A 19327-nucleotide genomic window follows, 5' to 3' on the forward strand; every position below is an offset into this window, starting at 1 on the left:
CCTAAAGTGTTGTGTTCTTTTGATATAAAAAGCTAATGCCCTCCTCACATCGAGTGTGTGCAACAGTGTGTCTTCCCTCGAAGCATGAGGCTTGGGATAGAAAGAGGGAAGAACAACTGGCTCGTTGATGTGGAAATCCGAACAAACTTTTGGAACAAATGCTGGATGAGATCTCAACGTTACCGACTCCTTAGTAAACACCGCATAAGGAGGTGATAACATGAATGCAGCTATTTCACTCATTCTGCGAGTTGATGTAGTGGCAAGAAGAAAAAGCAATTTTGCGGTTAGAAGCTGTAATGGTATCGTAGCCAAGGATTCAAAGGGGGGGGCGTGTCAGAGAATCCAGAACGAAGTCTTAATTCCAAGAAGGTGGTAGTGGTCATCGTGGTGGGTTGAGGTTCGTAAGTCCCTTCAGAAACCTCTTTGTGATGGGATGAGCAAATACAGAGAACCCATCCTGACTCTGATGAAAAGCACTAATTGCTGCTACATGCACTTGCAGCGAGGCTATTGCAAGGCCTATGTCGTGGAGGTGCAAAATGTAATCAAGTATCTGGGATATTCCTGCAATGTGAGCATCACTGCCACACCATGCTTCAAATCTGGCCCACTTGGCGAGGTTGGTCTTTCGAGTGGAGTCTTTTCTGCTGTGTATTAATACTTGCTTGACTCTCTGTGAGCATGAGCGTTCGACCGGATTGAACCATCGAGCATCCACGCCGTGAGGTGTAATGTTTCGGGTTTCAGATGAGAAAGGGAGCCGTTGTCCTGAGTCAAGAGGTCTGGAAGCAGAGGAAGGGTGTACAGTGTCCTAATAGACATCTGGTGGAGTATTGAATACCAAGGCCACCGTGGCCAAGCTGGGGCTTTGAGGATTACTCGAGCCCTTTCTATAGTGATCTTTTCCAGGATCCTGGAAACTAGGACGATCGGGGGAAAGGCGTATAGTAGTGATGTTCCCCAATTGTGAAGAAAAGCATCTCCCAAGGAGTGGTGTCTGAATCTTGCCCTGGAGCAATAATTGGGGCACTTGGCGTTGGCAGCAGTAGCAAACAGATCTATTGAGGAGAACCCCCATTGGGCGAAAATACCATGCAGAATGTCTGTGCGAAGTTCCTACTCGTGGTTGTGGGGAAACAGCCTGCTGATCGAGTCCGCAATAGTATTCTGGACACCTGGCAAATAGGTGGCTGTCAGGACGGTATTGATGTGGATACACCACTTCCACAAGTGCATCGCTTCTATATAGAGGGATAGGGATCGAGCTCCTCTCTGTCTACGTAGTACATGGTGGCAATATTGTCCGTAAGGATTCTGACGGTCGTGTTCCTTATATGGGACTGAAAATGCTGACATGCATGATGCACTGCTCTTAACTCGAGTATGTTGATATGTAAAAGCATCTCCTGTGGATACCAGCGACCTTGAACCGTCATGTTGTCCATATGCACTCCCCAGCCAGTAAGGGATGCATCCGTTGTTATTTGCTTCAATGGTTGTGGACGGTGAAAAGGAATGCCCGCCATAAAATTGGTCGACTTGGTCCACCACTGCAGGGATTGTTGTACATGTGATGGTATGTTGTACATGTGATGGAATGCGGTCCCTCACCGAAGTGTATATTGTAGTCAGCCAGTGCTGAAGGCAGCGAAAATGTAACCTTGCATTTTGAAAAATAGTTGTTGAGGCAGCCACGTGTTCCAGTAGTTGTAATGACACTCTGACGGGAATCGTCGGGGCTTATGTCAGCGTGTGAACAAGATCTCGAATGGTGGCGAAACGTTCGGCAGGTAAGTAAGCGCGTGCTGTTCTCGAGTGGAGCCTCGCCCCTATGAAGCTCAGATCTTGTGTAGGTTCTAGCGAGGATTTCTGCATGTTTATGAGTAGACCCAGAGAGTGAAAAACCTGAGAGGCTGTTGTCACCATGTTTTTGGCCTCTGAATATGTTAGGCCTTTTATGAGGCAATCGTCCAAGTATGGGAAAATTGTCACTCCCAGTCTGTGCAAGTGGGCAGCTACTACCACTGAGGTTTTGGTGAAAACTCTGAGTGCGCATGCCAAGCCGAAAGGTAGTACTCTGTACTGGAAATGTTCTCGACCTAGCTGGAAACGGAGAAAACGCCTGTGTGCCACATGGATTGCTATGTGGAAGTAGGCGTCTTGCAGGTTGAGGACTGAAAACCAGTCCCTCTTGTTCAACGACGGAATGATGGCATTTAGGGTCACCATCTTGAAGTGATGTTTCCTGAGGTAGCGGTTTAACTTGCGTAGGTCCAAAATGGGTCTCCATCCTCCTGTCTTCTTTGGGGTAAGGAAGTACCAGGAATAAAATCCTTTCCCCCGAAACTGACATGGTACCCTCTCTATTGCACCAATATTAAGAAGGAGCTGAACTTCTTGCTTCAGCAAATACTCGTAAGAGGGGTCCCTGAAAAGGGACGGGGTAGGAGGGGGGCTGGGGGGAATGGATAGAAAGGGGATGGAGAGACCTGACTATACCAGCTCTAGTACACACTTGTCGCGGTGATATTGGACCAGTGAAGGAGGTACTGTTTTAAGCGACGTTGAAACAGGTGTAAAGAGTTCTGTGATACATTGAACGTGGGAGTCATGCTTGCGTCCTCAATGGGAAAGTCAAATTTGCTGCTTAGCTGCAGATTGATTGGATGAACGGTTTGTTTTAGATCTCTTACGTTGAGGATGCTGCCGGAGGTGCTGATTGTCTTGGGGACGTGATTGATTCTTATTGAATGCATAATCGTACCTCCGTTGGAAAGGATAGTAGCGCTTACGTTTATAGGGAGGTGTGTACATTCCCAAGGTACGTAAAGTGGTACGGGAGTCTTTGCCAGAATGAAGAACTTCATCGGTGTTACTTGAAGAGCTTTTGTTTATCAAAGGGTAGGTCTTCCATTTTATTCTGAAGCTCCCGTGGGGCTCCAGCGGATGATAACCGGGAAGGCCACATCCATGGCCATTTGCAAAGTAGTATTACAGGATATATATACTTCTTGGACTATGGCCTTCAGTAAGGGTTTCTTGGCATCAGGAAGATATTGTAGTAGCTCTGTAAGTTGTGAGTAGTTATCAAAATTGTGGTTAGAAAGGTGGGCCATATAGTTTGCAATTCGTAACAATAACGTAATCGAAGAGTAAACCTTTCTTCCAAAAACGTCCAATTTTTATTATCCTTGTCTTGGATTGTATTCTTATATTGAGGAGCCTTAGCCCTCTGCTGTACTGCATCAACTACAAGGGAGGGGTTGAGGGTGGTTGAAAAGGAAATCCAGTCCTTTAGCGGGTACAAAATACTTCCTATCAACCCTCTTACTAGTTGGGGCAGTCGATGTAGGGGTCTGCCATATTTCGTCTGCCACTTCCATGATGACCTCATCGATAGGGAGGGCAATTTTTGCCCGTTGTTGTTGCCGCAAATTCTTCAAAAGACGATGTTTCTTCATGGGAACGTCCGTTAATTGTATTTCCTGTGTGTTTGCAACCCTTTTGAATAGATCCTGGAACTGCTTCAGGTCATCCAAGGGAGAGACGTCACCTGGAATCATTTCTTCATCCGGTGACGACGAGGAACAGTCAGCTGGAGAAATGTGTGGCTGAGGATCTTCTGCCTTGGACAGTTGGCCCTCTTCTGGTTCTGAGTGATCCTGATGGATGGTTAAGTTTTCTGATGGAGGCAATGAAAACAATTGCTGTGGACGCTCAGGTAAGTGTTGCACACCGGGTGATGGACGGGTACATGAAGAACCCCTATAAGATAGGGTAGCGTGTCCAGGGTGGGGGCGGTCATATTCAGCCCTATGGTAGCGCCCATAGTAATGGTCAGACCATGCTGGCAAGGAGTATCTGAAGGATCTTGAACTGCGGGTGTAGTAGATCCACTGCAGCAACTGCCTAGGTGATCTATGCCTTGGTGACCTCCTGGGGGACCAAGAACACGATGGGGAGTGTCTTGTTTCTATATAGACAGTGTCCCCATGGGAAGGTCCTCTAAGCAACTTGCGAAGATGGAGAAAGGCTATAGTCCTGGTGCCTTCAGTACCTGAGTGGAGAAGGAGATGGTCCTGGAGAGAAGGTAGGCAACGGGGGAAGCGACCTGTAAGTTTCTTTTCCCGCAGCTTTGCAAGGCAGTGAAGCCTTGTCAATTTCATCTGCTGGTGGAGAGCTCAGTGCCGAATGTGGCTGCAGTGCTGCTGTATCTCCACATGGGGTTGGCGTTGGCGGTGCAAGGAAGAGCCCAGTGCCAGCAGATCGGACAATGCCAGCAGTGCCTCATGGGAGACTTGCTGGCTTGGCACCGAGGGGTTTAAAAACGCCGCAGCCGGCGCTGCTTGGGCAGCCGTTGGTGGTGCTGGCTTTTGCGCTCCTGCCGATGCCGGCTTCTGCGCGGTTGTTGGAGCCAGTGCTCCTGCCCCTTGCGATCCCGGCTCAGGCGATCTCCTTGCTCTAGGAGCCCGTTGCTGTCCTGGGGCAGCTGTCCCAGATGCCTTGTCAGGGCATCGCATTTTGGTGGTGGTTGGCAGTGATCGAGCTGGGGACACCTTAGTCTTTTTCGTAACGGCTTTCCCGGGAGACGCTGTTGTGCCAGAGGCAAGGATGGCATCGGACTCTAGCGCCTTTCCATAAAGAATCAGCTTCAAGTGCAAGTCCCGATCCTTTCGTGCCCTCGCCATGAGTTTGCTGCAGTGGGTGCATTTTTGGGGGACATGCATCTCACCCAAGCACCTGACACAAGAATCATGGCCGTCAGATGCCGGCATGGGTTCCCGGCAGACTGAGTACTTCTTGAAACCGGGGGACGCTGGCATACTGAAGCAGCGGGAAGAGAGAAATTGACTATGTACAATCTCTCCTATGCTCATCCCCCTAACTTGTTGCGCTGAGACTCAGGCCGCTTTTTTTTTTTTAAACAGATAGCCGCAGAGACTGTCCAAAGTCTGTAGATTTTTTTTTTTTTTAAAGAACCTGTACATTTAATGAAGAAGTAAGGAAGGATAGAGTTCTGAAACTATTTACAAATGTGAAGGCTCTGAGAGAAAACCGTTGGAAATGAAACTGACAAGAAGGAGCTCTCGTCTGTGACTGATGGTGGCTGAGAGGAACTGAGCAAGCCGGACTGAGCGCAACACAACAAAGGCGCGAACGCCGCCTCTGGCATCCACGCATGCATGGTCCGGTGGACCATGGCTCTGATAGCTCTCCGATTCGCGGCGCTGGGACGGTACCCGACACCTAGAGTGGAGCACCCATGGGGCCACTCGAAGAAGAAAGGAGAGTTACTTATTCTTAGTTCTCTGAAAATTAGTCGTAAGGTTATCCAGTAAAGGCTTTGTTATCTAGCATATTGGGAGAATAGGGTGTGCCAGTAAGTCAAAATCCAGTTAGCTAAGAGAGGAGTTAAGGCGCACAAGGGGGTACGGAATCTAGGGTTGTGGAAGGAGACTTGGAGCAGAGGTTGGGGTTCAGGAGTGATTTTGAGGTGCTAAATCTGGGTAGCACTCACCATGGGTGTCTCCCTGCAAACGGCGATATGTCCTTGGCTGCTTATACACAGAGGTTTAGCTAGGAAGCTCAGCGCACTGCCTCCATGTGCAGCTCACATTGGCTGTGGTTCTTGGCAAATGTGAGCTGCAAAGCCAGAGCTCAGGGAGGGATGGGGTCAGCATACAGAGCTCCTATGGCTACTCCTTTGTTTAGGGGAAGCAGGAACAAGTCACTGCATCTGGGGAGCCACACAGAGCCAGTTAGGGAGTTTGCTGGCCCCAAGCCAATGAAGCTATCAACCAGAGTGTGTCAATGAATATTAGAAATGGCAGTTTATAGAGCCTTCTGGTTTGTAAAATGCAGAGAACACAGCTTTTACTGTATATTCCTTGGTTACATGTCCTCTGTCACTTAATGAAGAAACTGATTCATCGCTCAGTACGTAAAGACTTTTTACCTCAGTGCACCAATATTGATGTAGTCCTGCAGTAAGCCTCAATGCACATCAAGAAGCAAATATACTACACTTCACAGGATAACTGTTAGTTTCTTTATTATTTGGGTCCTGACCTCACCAATGCAGTGACCTAACTTTAATGATGTAATCTAGGGATAATGTCAAAGATCTCAGTTGGCAATTAATTCTTAAAAAGGAAAGGATTATAAATAGGTTCACATTTCCGGAGACTAGAAGGCTAATCTCACATAATAAAACAGATATATTGGACAACAAAAAGTATTTTATTAATAACTGAAGGAGGTAGCTTATAGTGGACTCCAGTCCTTCAACTTCACTTCCATGTTTCTGTGCAAGAGATTGAGATATACACACAACAAAAAGACTAGTAAAACACATGGCCAGATGTAAGTACAGTACCTGCCAAGCTGTTTTCAGAAAAGATTTGCAAAAAAAAAAAAATGTTTTTCTAAAGAAAACATTCAGATTTTAAGCACCCAAGACCAAAAATGTTTGTTGGTAACAAAACAGAGTGAAACTGCCAATCATTATATAATTTATATCTTAGCATTATCTTAACAGTACAGGCAGTCCCCGGGTTACGTACAAGATAGGGACTGTAGGTTTGTTCTTAAGTTGAATCTGTATGTAAGTCGGAACTGGCGTCCAGATTCAGCCGCTGCTGAAACTGATCAGTTTCAACAGCGGCTGAATCTGGACGCCAGTTCTGACTTACATACAGATTCAACTTAAGAACCCCAGGCATCCCCAAGTCAGCTGCTGCTGAAACTGATCAGCGGCTGATTCCAGGAAGCCCGGGGCAGGGGCTTCCTATAGTCAGCCACTGGTCAGTTTCAGCAGCGTCTGACTTGGGGACGCCTGGGGAAGAGCAGCTGGGGTGCTGCTGGGTTGGTCCAGTAGCGCTGCCGCTCCTCGGCGCTACTGGACCAACCCAGCAGCACCCAAGCTGCTCTGCCCCAGGCGTCCTGATTCAGCCGCTGCTGAAACTGATCAGCGGCTGATTCCAGGAAGCCCGGGGCAGAGCAGCTGGGGTGCTGCCGGGTTGGTCCAGTAGCGCCCAGAGCGGTGCTACGGGACCAACCGGCAGCGCCCCAGCTGCTGTACCACAGGCGTCCGGAGCAAAGCCGCAGAGCACGGAGGCAGCGGGACAGCCCAGACTCGCCGTGGCTGTCCTGCTGCCCTCGGGCTCCGTGGCTTTGCTCTGCTTTGCTCCCCGTCCCCCTGGTCTGCAGACCAGGGGGACGGGGAGCAAAGCGGCGGAACACGCGGGCAGCGGACAGCCCAGACGCATCTGGGCTGTCTGCTGCCCGCGTGCTCCACGGCTTTGCTCTGCTTTGCTTCCTCTCCCTGGTCTGCTGGAGACCAGGGAGAGGGAGGGCCCCATTCGTAACTGCGGATCCGACGTAAGTCGGATCTGTGTAACTCGGGGACTGCCTGTATATAACTTAATACCTCCAACTTCCAAGTCCTATACTTGCTTCCAAGTAATGCAAGCACAGAAGACAGATATCCACACACCAATATGACAAAGTGAGATGAATAAAGCAGTCCAGTGTGAAATAAAGTAACACAGATGATGCAACATTCAATTTTCTAAAAAAATGGTGCTGAGCCAAAACGGGTTTAAAGAAAAGTAAGGGAACTCTATATTAAAGATTTACCAGTGCCTTTAAGTGTTACTGATAAGAGGTGGCCTGCAATTCAGAGAGCTTTGATAAGCCTCTCCAGTTTTAAAACTTCAAAGAGGGCAACAATTAGAGGTACAAGTTGTTAGTAAATTAGAAATTATCCCCTTAGGGCATCATCTGATTTTAATATAGTGTGTTTGTGTACAATTAAATTTAAAAAGTGTCTGAAATCATCATGGAGTTCTGAATGTTTCTGGCAGAATTTAAGAGCCCTTTGTAGATTCAGGTCATGAAACTTGCTTTGCAGTAAAGAAGATGGGAAATGAAAACCACTGGCAGAATGATTTACTAGTTAACATGAATTTCTACTATGTATTAGGAAGGAATTTTGGATTATCATGAAATATTATTTCATCTAATAAAAAATGTAGGCCAACATTAAAAAAAAAATTGCCTAAAGTTAGACACCTAAATCTATATCTAACTATTTAGGAAAACAAACTGCCATACTGTATCACATCAGTGGTCCATTTATCCCAGGATCCCAGATAGTGTTTCAGAGGTAGGTGCAAGAAATCCCACAGTAGAATACTATGAAATGACCTGCCCACAGAAAAAGTTTCTTTCTCTATACATTAGTGGCTGATATGTACCTTTTGGCATAATGATTTATTCAGATCATAAACTATTTTTTAACTCTGTCTTTTGAAAGGCTGGATGTTCTCTTGATCCATACTAATGTCTATGTCCTTTCTAAAAGTTTACTATGTACTTTGTCACAATGAGAAAATGAATTCCACAGGTTAATTATATGCTATGTAATAAAGTATAATTTTTTATCAGCTTTAAATTTGTCGTCTTGCTTATGTATGTCTCCTTAGTCTGGCATTCAATTAAAGAGTAAATAGAAGTACCTATTTTACCTTCTTTATAAATTACCATTTTATTATACTCATATCCACATTGATTATACCCATATGAACATCCTTGCTTTTAAATTGTCCCTATTTTCCAATCTTTTTTCATGCAGAAGTTTCTGACACCTATGAAACTCGTTCTTCTACTCCTATATCATTTCTGAGTTAGGATAACCAGAACTGAACACAGTATTCCAGTCAAGGGCATACCACTTATTTGTATAATAATACCTGCAGCATTATCACTTATTCCTATTAAATCCTAATATTTTGTTTAATTTAAACTGCTACACAGTTTTTTATAGACTCATAGACTTTAAGGTCAGAAGGGACCATTATGAGCATCTAGTCTGACCCCCTGCACAATGCAGGCCACAGAATCTCACCCACCCACTCCTAGAATAATCCTCTCACCTATATCTCAGATATTGAAGCCTTCAAATAGTTTGAAGACCCCAAGATGCAGAGAATCCTCCAGCTGTGATCTGTACCCCATGCTACAGAGGAAGGCGAAAAACCTCCAGGGCCTCTGCCAATCTACCCTGGAGGAAAATTCCTTTCCGACCCCAAATACCAGCCAGACACCCAGAAAGTTCTCTATAGTAACTCCTGTCATCCCTCCATTGACCTATTTACCACTGATAATGAATGGTCAATTAGTTACCAAGATCATATTATCTCATCAAACCATCCCGTTCATAAACCCATCTAGTTTAATCTTGAAGCCAGATAGATCTTTTGCCCCCACTACTTCCCCACTACTTGGAAGGCTGTTCCAGAGCCTCACTCCTCTAATGGTTAGAAACCTTTTTAATGATGTGTCCATAATGACACTTACATCTTTTTCCTAATTGGTTACAGTTAATTTGGAACCTGCTAATGTGACTTAAATGAGATATATAAGTACATATCCCATAAGAAAAATCAAGCCCCTTATTTAGGCAGCTAGATATGGATTTACATGGTTAACTTTAGACAACCAATTTTACAAATTTGACATTAGCAGACAGTTACATCAATCACCATCTCTAAAACTCAAGCACCCTAAAAGATGCACTGAACAGTATCAGTAAAAAGCCCCACACACAATATATATTTTCTCATACATGTAGAAACTAACTAAAACTATTTTATTTGGTAAGTAGCATGCATATGGTTTCCACAAAAATAAAGATTCTTACTGAAAGTTTCAAGTCCAATGCTACCTCTTAGAAAACATGACTACAATATAATAGGTAGAAAACTTAATTTGTTACAGCTTCAGATCATGAAAGACTGAAATTTTGACAAATGAACTCTTTATTACTCTGTCGAGCACTCAGATTTTGACAGAACCTGGAAGCTATTCAAATTTTATTTCCATAGTACAAGTAAAAGGATGTGATTACAATGGTCACAATAAATATGCAAGATGAAAAATGAATGGAAAACATACTGTATTTGTGCCTTGTATAGTGGAAGAACTCCTCAGGAACAAACTGACACATTTAATTTTTTAGTTAATGTTTTGTAATGTCCCATAGGCTGCTGATTATGTTCAGAAAGTTCATAATTACATGTATTAAAAAATGAATCCTAATCTTACCTGAACCATTTTTCAGATATCCATTTGCATCTACAGTTGTGTACATGATGTAAGGTCCTGGCTGATTCACACCAAAGGGCTGCAATGCAAAAATGAAATTAAGCATCCAAACTTATATTAAACTTTTTTCAAGTCTAGGGATTAGTGCAGCTGAGACAACAAAATATAACTAAAAGCAAACTTCTGTTGGTTCATTGTTTAGATTGTATCTTAGATGTGGATTATTTTATTTTTAGTATTATATCAGAGTAGAAGATAACTCATTTTCAGACTATGCTAATCGCTTTGCTATCCATAAATAATGATAATCCAGTTAATTTCTAAACACACTTTTTAAAATGCTTTATTGTAAAAATATTTTTATTATACACTTGATCAAAAGTGATAATGTGTAGAAGGGTTCACTCTGTCAAGTGCTCCATTCATCATAGCATCTTTTGTTGTGGTTGATTTGACTAAATGCAGTCAAATGAAACAATGAATCCAGTCAGTTTCATGGAAAAGCAAACTTTGGGGAACATTCTGCATAATTTTCAGATACCTGTTTTCTGCATCATTGACTAAAAGTAAGTGTTTCCAGTACCGATGCTGATTCATCACCTATTACAAATGTAAAGGTGATGGTTGACTTCTACCTGACAGTTAGATAGGACCGTAGAAACTAGTCACAGAACTTAAATGAGCTGATCATCTATGGTTTGACAATCTGATTAGAATCATGATAGAAATGTAGCCGTGTTAGTCTGCAAAATGCAGGACAATGTAGCACTTTAAAGACTAACAAGATGGTTTATTAGATGATGAGCTTTCGTGGGCCAGACCCACTTCCTCAGATCAAATAGTGGAAGAAAATAAAACCCACCGACTCATACAGTTACCTACATGCTTCCAGCTCCCATCCAGAACACACCACACGATCCATCGTCTATAGCCAAGCCCTTCGATACAACCGCATCTGCTCTAATCCCACTGACAGAGACCAGAAGCTTCAGGATCTCTACCAAGCATTTATAAACCTCAACTACCCACCCGGAGAAATAAAAAAGCAAATTGAAAGAGCCAGATGAATACCTAGAAACCATCTACTTCAAGACAGACCCAAGAAAACCAACAATAGAACACCACTTGTCATCACCTACAACCCCCAACTTAAACCTGTCCAACACATTATCAAGAAACTACAGCCTATACTGAACAGGATACCATACTCCAAGAGGCTCTGGGAGACAGACCCATAGTCTCCTATAGACAACCACCTAACCTCAAGATGATTCTTACCAACAACCACAGGACATACCACACTAATACCAACCCTGGTACCTTCCCTTGCAACAAACCCTGTTGCCAGCTTTGTCCACATATTCATTCTGCTGATACCATTATTGGACCTAACCAAGTGAGTTATAAGATCAAGAACACATATTCCTGCGCATCCAGAAATATAATTTATGCTATCATGTGCCGAAAGTGTCCGTCTGCTATGTACATTGGACAAACATCTCAGACACTTGGCCAAAGGATTAATGCCCACAAAACAGATATCAGACAAGATCACAAAGAAAAACCAGTTTCTTGCCATTTTAACCAGAAAGGACACTCTCTCAATGACTTAACCACCTGCATTCTGCTACAAAGACCTTTTACATCTGCACTTGAAAGGGAATCCTCTGAAATGTCATTCATGTTAAAATTCGACACTCTCCGGGAAGGAATGAACAAATACGCAAACTATCTTACCCATTACAAAGATAGCTTTCCCAATTATCACCTCTAATACCATTAACTCACAGACATCGCACTCTCTCCACCTCTAATATCATCAATTCACAGACACTTACCTTCCTTCCTTCCCCCCTCCTGTATCCCCCTCCTGTTCTGAAATGTGATTTGTCCTTTTCATATGTGTTCATTTTTTTAAATTGTATCCTTTGGTATATATGGTTGTGACTATTTTCTTCCACTATTTGATCTGCGGAAGTGGGTCTGGCCCACGAAAGCTCATCATCTAATAAACCATCTTGTTAGTCTTTAAAGTGCTACATTGTCCTCCATTTTGCTTATGGTACCATGGAGTTGTTTGGTGAGGAAGAAGGAGGAAGGGCTAATGAAGGTGTTGCTCCCAGTGCAAGGGGATCAAGATGAACTGGCTAAGAAGGGATGGCATCAAACTGTGCCTCTCCCGAAAGAGATGGCTCAGGATGATAAACTGCAACATGGACTGGATGATTTTTTTTCATTTTTTGAGGAGTACAGGATCTTTCAAAAAATTGCTCCATTGTAGGAAAAAACACGTTTAAACCGCGGTTTCAGTTTCAGAATGGTGCTCGCTCGAAACAGCGCCAGAATGTGATTATGCAAATGAAGCGTGGGATATTTAAATCCCCGCTTCATTTGCGCTTCTGATGTGTCTAATTTACATCCCTCTGTCGACAGAGGGGTGTAGTTTAGACATACCTTAGGTACCGGATCAGGAGCCCTTAGTCCCTTTATCTGAAAGTAGAACGTAATTTTTTTTTTAATGAAATTATATGAAGTAATTTAAATTTAAATGAAATTTAAATGAAGTTCTGTTTTTATAATGCCAAAAATTAAAAAAAGAGGGATTAATTATAAAGAATGTTCTTGTTCAGAACTACACAGTATTTAGTCAAGTTTCCAAAAGTATAAAAACCATATGATCTGGTTTGAAGGACGGCCATTTAAAATTTATGTATGGGTACTGACATTTTTTTCAGTACTATCTGTGGTTCTAAGGCAAAGACAAAGACAGTCTCTATTATAAAGAAAAGGTTTTGAAGTAGAAATCAATACGACAACCATATTTCTAGGGATTTAAAATGATTTTAAAAAGTGAACGTAAGCCAGAGGGGGAGAGTACAGGCATAGTGAACTTTTTCTATCTTTTTTTCTATCTATCAATACAGTTGTGTTATCTGCTAAGTTTTGGGAGGAGAAGATAAAGGATACAAAGAGCCATTCAAATCATGTGAAAGTAAAAAAAAAAAGTAAAAAAAAAAGGAAAAAGATAAATGGGAGGCAAATGTTTCAACTGCAATAGAGCCTTTAGGGATTGAATAACTCAGATCTATCTAAAAAGCAGATTCATAAATTAGACCTGATGATTTTCAAATTGATTTCTTAAAATGCAAGTTCAGGTTAATTTTTAGGCTAATCTGACAATATAGCTATTTTTGCAAACAGGCTTGGGGAGTTCAGTAAACTTTATTAAACTGTTCTAGCTGAGCTAAAACTTATTAAAAGTTTGTCCACATGGGAAGAAAAACATGAGGGCACTGATGTGGTATCATTAGTCCACAACTTTATTCACTTATAGTATCTGGGAGTACCTAACAACAAATTGTTCACTGCAGGAAAGAAACGGTTGAGTCCCTGCTGTTCAAGATGCAGGTGTCTCCCTTCCTCAGCCCCTTTAAAATGTGTTGAGAAACAGAGGAACGTTGGCTTCCTGCTGATGAGATGTAGGAGCCTCAACCCCTCCCCCCGTCCCTTACTGTGTCGTCCCCTTACTCAAGCTCCAAGCTTCCAGTCTGTGACAAGGTGTATCTACCCCGCACCGAAGAGCAGGGAGTTGCTTTGGCCCCGCTGAAATGGCTCCACTCCCACAACACTGCTGGGCACACTCACAAGCGAAGCAGGGTATAAAAGGCTTACTTTAGGACTAGGCCTTCAGGGCTGTATATACCCTGATAGAGGGAACTGTGCTTTGAACTAGGCCTGTAGGACGTATATACCCCGATAGAGGGACGTTAGCTATGAACTGAGTCTGCAGACTGTTTGCCCTGGAAAAAGGGGGCAGTGACTCGAACTTTGGGGACTGCTGGAATGTCGAGGGGGCTTGCTCCTCAACACAGTCCTTTTCCAATTCATTTTATCCAATAACCATATCCCATCTATGTTGAGTACTTGCACTGGACATCCACTACAAGTTTTACATGTTAAGTTGGTACAATTATAACCTAGGAGTGAACAAACTGTGGCTCTTCTACTGTTGGAGTGCAGCTCCTGGAGGCCTCCACCAACCAGAATGGGGCTGGGGGCTAGGGGATGAAGAAGCTTGGGATCTCTGCTTTGCAACAGGATGGTGTCATAGGGGCTTTTGCACAGTATGTATGGGGTTTTGTGGATTCTGCCCTGGAAGGCACACCTGCCCAGGGATTAGGGGTTCAGGAGGAGAGGGTCTGAAGCTCCAATCCTCATCCCTTGACAGGCATCCCCTGGCTCTTGAACTTCTGTAGCTTGTCATAGGGGCTCAGAGGGTCAATAGTCTGCTCACTCCGTTATAACTTCAATCCCTTATTTCATCCCACTGAGTCCCAGACCATGTGTGGGAAAGACAAAAAAAACTCACCCTACCTGGGCCAATTTAGTAGTAAAGGCAAAACTCTTTCCTAGCCCCCAAGGAAGAGAGACAACTAGCATAATACCCATAGCAGGTGAAATAGGGAACTCAGTTCTTCTGTCAAGTACAGAGCTGGCTGGGTGCTGTCATCCTACTCCTCGTAAAATTGGCCTTTACAGGGCTGCATGGAGTATTAATTTCTACCCATCTTCTGGTCAGTAGAAAATGCAGTAATCTTGTTCTAATGTCATCCCAAATGGTCCCCACAAGCTGTAAATAAACACTTAAAGGGGCAATTTCCCTTCTCTTTCAGCTATCTGGTCAAAGACAAAATCATATAATCGTTGCAGTGGGCACATTTAAGTTGCTATTTAAGGCGCTATTATTATAGTGTTAGTAAAAGATCTTCAGTTTTTCATACATAGGGGGATTTACATCCCGTTTGACAGGCATGAAAATTATTGTTAATAACCAAAAAAAATTATACTCTTTTAGGGTGAATAATTAATTTCCTGGAAAGTTAGAAATGCAATAAAGCAACAGACTACGAATTCAAAGGAGCTGAAAATTACCTCCTTCTGAAAATTCAGAGCCAGTGTTTAATGTGTTCTCAGACTTCTCTAATGTAAAAGATTTGTCTGAAACTGTATGTACAAATAGTAGCTTAAAATTATTAGCATTATTACTATTGTTATATTTACACAATAAATACTACTTGATAAAAAGATCTTTGCCAAATGCCAGTGTGCAAAATTTAAAAAATGTAATGCTTAATGTTGTATTATGAGGGACAATAGAAGGTATTAAAGTAATTGTAGAAAACTTAAAGGGATTTGTGGATCATTATATAATAAATGGTGACAAGTGAGTTTGGAGAAGGAATGAGAAACACTTTTGAATTATCCATCACATTTGCATATACAGGAAAGGAACTCAAGAAATACTTTTAAGAGAGGCAGATGAGAAGATTGGTTTTTTACTATGTTGAGTTTAAGCTGATGCACTTACATTCAGCAAGAGATCTCAGAGAGATAACTTCAGATGTATGATTGAACAGAAAAAGGGAGATTTAGCAGTGATCTACACTTAGGGCTTGTCTTTACAACTGCGCTACATCAGCACTGCTGCATCAATGTAGACACTGGTTTTTAAATCAGTACAACTTATGTTATTCAGAAGTAGGTTTTTTCCACACCTGTGAGTCACATAAGTTACACTGATTTAAGTGGTAGTGTAGATTAAGCCCAGAGACATTAGCTGAAGTCACAAAAATAAGGCATGGGGGAGGGGAGCATGACCAAAACCTGAGGAAAATATATGGACAGTATGGGTGTGAGAAGTAGACACATTAAGGAAATATTTGATGCAGAGATGAGAGATGAATATAAAAGGTGAGTTTCATGATGATATTTTCATATAGGTTACTTATACTGTAGCAAACAGCTTCCTAATTTTTGGTAGGGGAATTATATTTACATTCAAAACAGGGCCTGGGTTCCCGTATCAGCCATTGGAAGAGTGGCATAGATCATGCAGTGGAGAGTGCTGGGACAGTTTGCTTCAAAGGACTTGTAATGCTCTAGAAGGGGGAATACACTTTAATATGACCTAGCCAGAGAGCTAAACTCTGAAGAGGACAGTACTTCCACTCCTCACACATGACAGGCCATGGAGTAACGGAGGAGAATGAAAAGCTGCATAGCCACAGGAATGGGCATTAGACCAAGTGGCAGAGCGAAATCCCCAGCCAAAAGGAGATGCCACTGAACAGTGACTAGGGCAGATCCTGACACAGTGACACTGAGTAATTTGTATCACAGGGGTAGCCGTATTAGTCTGAATCTGCAACAGTGGCAAGGAGTCCTGTGGCACCTTATAGACATGACATGCATCTGACGAAGTGCATCTTTGCCCACGAAAGCTTATGCTCCAACACTTCGGTTAGTCTATAAGGTGCCACAGGACTCCTTGCCACTTGAGTAATTAGCTTGCCCCAACATCTGTTTATTAATGTTCACTTCTGATGTAATCCCTTTTTTTTTTAATTCCTTTATCTGGCTTTTTAATATTATCAGAATAGTTTGCTATTTCCCATCACAAAACGCCTTCACAATAAATAGTTCTAAGTAGAAAGCTGGTTCCATATGAAGTAATTTCTTGAGTCCTGCATCTACCAGTATTATCAATATTTTGTCAAAATGAAATTCTTGTACATTATATAAACCCCAATTATTTTTTAAAAATGTTAATTTTACTTTCTTCCAGCTCCTCTTCCAGACTTGCTTGTACTATGAATATAAAAAAATGCCAACCAAAAATAGTTGAGCGGGTGGCTACTAGTGATGACTGATTTGAATTGTTTATTGTCTTAAAAAGTTTGCGGATTTAGATGTAGGCAGTCATGGGAATCAGATGTAATTGTTAATGTTATCCCATCTCTTCTGTTTCCATTCATTTTTATCCACTTGTGTTCTGTGTCTTCAGACAGACTGTAAATTCTTTCAAGCTGTGGCTGTTTCTTGTGTGTCTGTACTGCAATCAGGACAAAGGGGCCCCAGTCAGACTGGGTCCTCTACACACTAATTTTATTCACAATGTAAATAATTATACTCACTGTTATTTTACTAGGACAGTCATTAGAACAGAGGCCACTAAGAACTGTGGAAAAACAGAAAATGGGTTTGTAGTTATTATATTGTCAAACAATTTCACAGTAAGCATTACCTCTCTCTGAAATCTATTAGTATATGGCATCAATTCAAGTTATTCTACATAGAAGCTTGCCTCTCTTGTAAAATAGTTAATGAAGAGAATAAACTGCTGTAGTATAACTTACATTAACATTTAAAAGACTATTGATCCATTTAAATTATGCTTATTTGCAGAAGTTAATTTGCTAATCACTGCTCTATTACATTTATTACCTGATTGGTTAGTGTAGTTCCAAAGATAGATTTGCTATTTAAAAAAAATGCAAACAAATTAAAATGTATACTAAAAATAGCTGCATTATATATTTTCTTATTATCATTTATTTCAAGGACTTGTGATACTCCTACAGTTTACTTTTTTTTTTTTGGCTGAAAAAGGAGTCAGCAAATTTTAAGGCAGTAATAAAACTGTTTATATTTATGAAGAATTATAGCATGACTTCCGAGGAAAAATGCATAACAATCATTCTCTGATTATGTTTAAACCTTACTAGATTAAATAAACATTATCACTTAAATATTTAATTAAAGGGAGGACATGAAAGCAATCTGATGCATAATCCAATGTGTTCTGTCACATCACCTTGCACAAATAAAAAAAAGTGTCCTGAGAGCACACAATGGATCATTTTGATTGGAGAAGACTAAGGCCATGACTACACTAGGAAATTATTTCAAAATTATTAAATGCAACTTAAGAACTTCCGATTTAACAAATTTGAACTTGCATGTCCTTACTATGAAACCATCTAAATTAATCCAAGGCAGGTTTCATTAATGTGGATGTGCTATCTCGGACTCAGAGCCCCTGGAAGCACTCTGAGGAGCCACAGGAGGCCTCCCAGAGGTCAATTAGTTTGACTTAGTGGCACCAGAGCATCCACACTATTGTTATTTCAAACTTACAAGTTTGGAATTAGCATTATTCCTGATGAAAAGCACAAGTACAGCATTCAAATTCTGCGGCCTGTAATTCCAAAAAATGGGCTTGGTAGTGCCCATTCGAACTTGAGCAGTTTATTTTGGACTAAGGTTCAAGTGTAGACCAGAGTTAAGACACTGCCACCTCCTTTACCCTGTCATTTCTGGATAGCCCTTGAACAGGGGATGTTATCTGTCCGGCTGTCTATTCATATAATGGTTCCTTCAACACTGAGATTCACACAAAATACATGCAGCTTTTACTCAAGTGCCTGTTAATGCATTAAAATATAACTTCTTATAATTTCCTTTAATACAAATGAAAGTCTGTCTCTGAGATTTCAAATGGCTGCAGATTTTCATCTGTCATTTCATGCATGAATGGGGTGTATGTGAGTGCAAGCTCTAGAACTGAGAACCTTTGAAGTGAGAACATCACACTTACAATGTACAGATAATTAACAGATGTGCATTTCTCTAGTACTATAAACCGATAAAAGATAAACTCCAATTAATTAATTAATTAATTAATTAATTAATGTGGTGTCAATATCTAAAAGCAGAAGGTAAATGAGTTGTACTTTCCATATTTTTTGAGAGAAAGAGAGCTGAAAGGAGGCCATCTTACGATGGGGAAGCCCAAAAAACACTGTGAAACACAACTAAAGCCATATCTCCACTGTGAGGAATGACATTGTTATGATGGTCTAACTCAAAGTACAGATGCAGCCTACAGCAGCAGAAGAGGTTTTTCTGTTGCTATAGAAACACAGACTCCCTGACTGACAGTAGCTTCTTCCATTGACTTGAGGGTTAGGCTGGCATAGCTAAATATCTCAGTGGTGTGGATACAACAAGACTCTGCAGGATCTGTGAATCTGAGTGACAAGTGATAGTATTTTCCCTCAAATCAAGCATCCCTACAATTTCTTCTTTCTCTTCCCTCTATTCAACAAACATAACCACATCCTTCTCTAAGCTGTGATTAACCAACTAACCTCTTCCAAGCCCCTAGCCAGGCTCTAAGAAAAGTCATACCCAAGCTGAATGAAAGTCATAAAGCTATACGTCATCTACAGACAGCATTGGCCTCACCTACCACCTCATACATAATATACTGAACAGGAGAAGATTACACTGTTGCCAAATGCTTCTTTCACAAAAAGAAACAGAAAGGTCTTTCTCTGCACTTGGGATTAACATTCAAAATTTGTTTCAGAAAATG

General features: G+C 41.9%; 1 protein-coding gene across 2 annotated transcripts in view; it reads right to left on the reverse strand.

The window, feature by feature from the left end:
- Window positions 1-19327, reverse strand: part of ITFG1 (integrin alpha FG-GAP repeat containing 1) — a 219877-nt gene that overhangs the window by 50673 nt on the left and 149877 nt on the right. For both annotated transcript variants that reach the window (XM_075940203.1, XM_006121184.4), the window contains exons 13-14: window positions 17085-17128; window positions 10111-10189 (exon numbers count right to left, since the gene is read on the reverse strand). In XM_075940203.1, coding sequence (XP_075796318.1) covers window positions 10111-10189; window positions 17085-17128 — 123 coding nt within the window. The remainder of the gene's footprint in view (window positions 1-10110; window positions 10190-17084; window positions 17129-19327) is intronic.

Source organism: Pelodiscus sinensis, chromosome 12 (genome assembly GCF_049634645.1).
Source record: "Pelodiscus sinensis isolate JC-2024 chromosome 12, ASM4963464v1, whole genome shotgun sequence".
Lineage (NCBI taxonomy): Eukaryota > Metazoa > Chordata > Testudines > Trionychidae > Pelodiscus > Pelodiscus sinensis.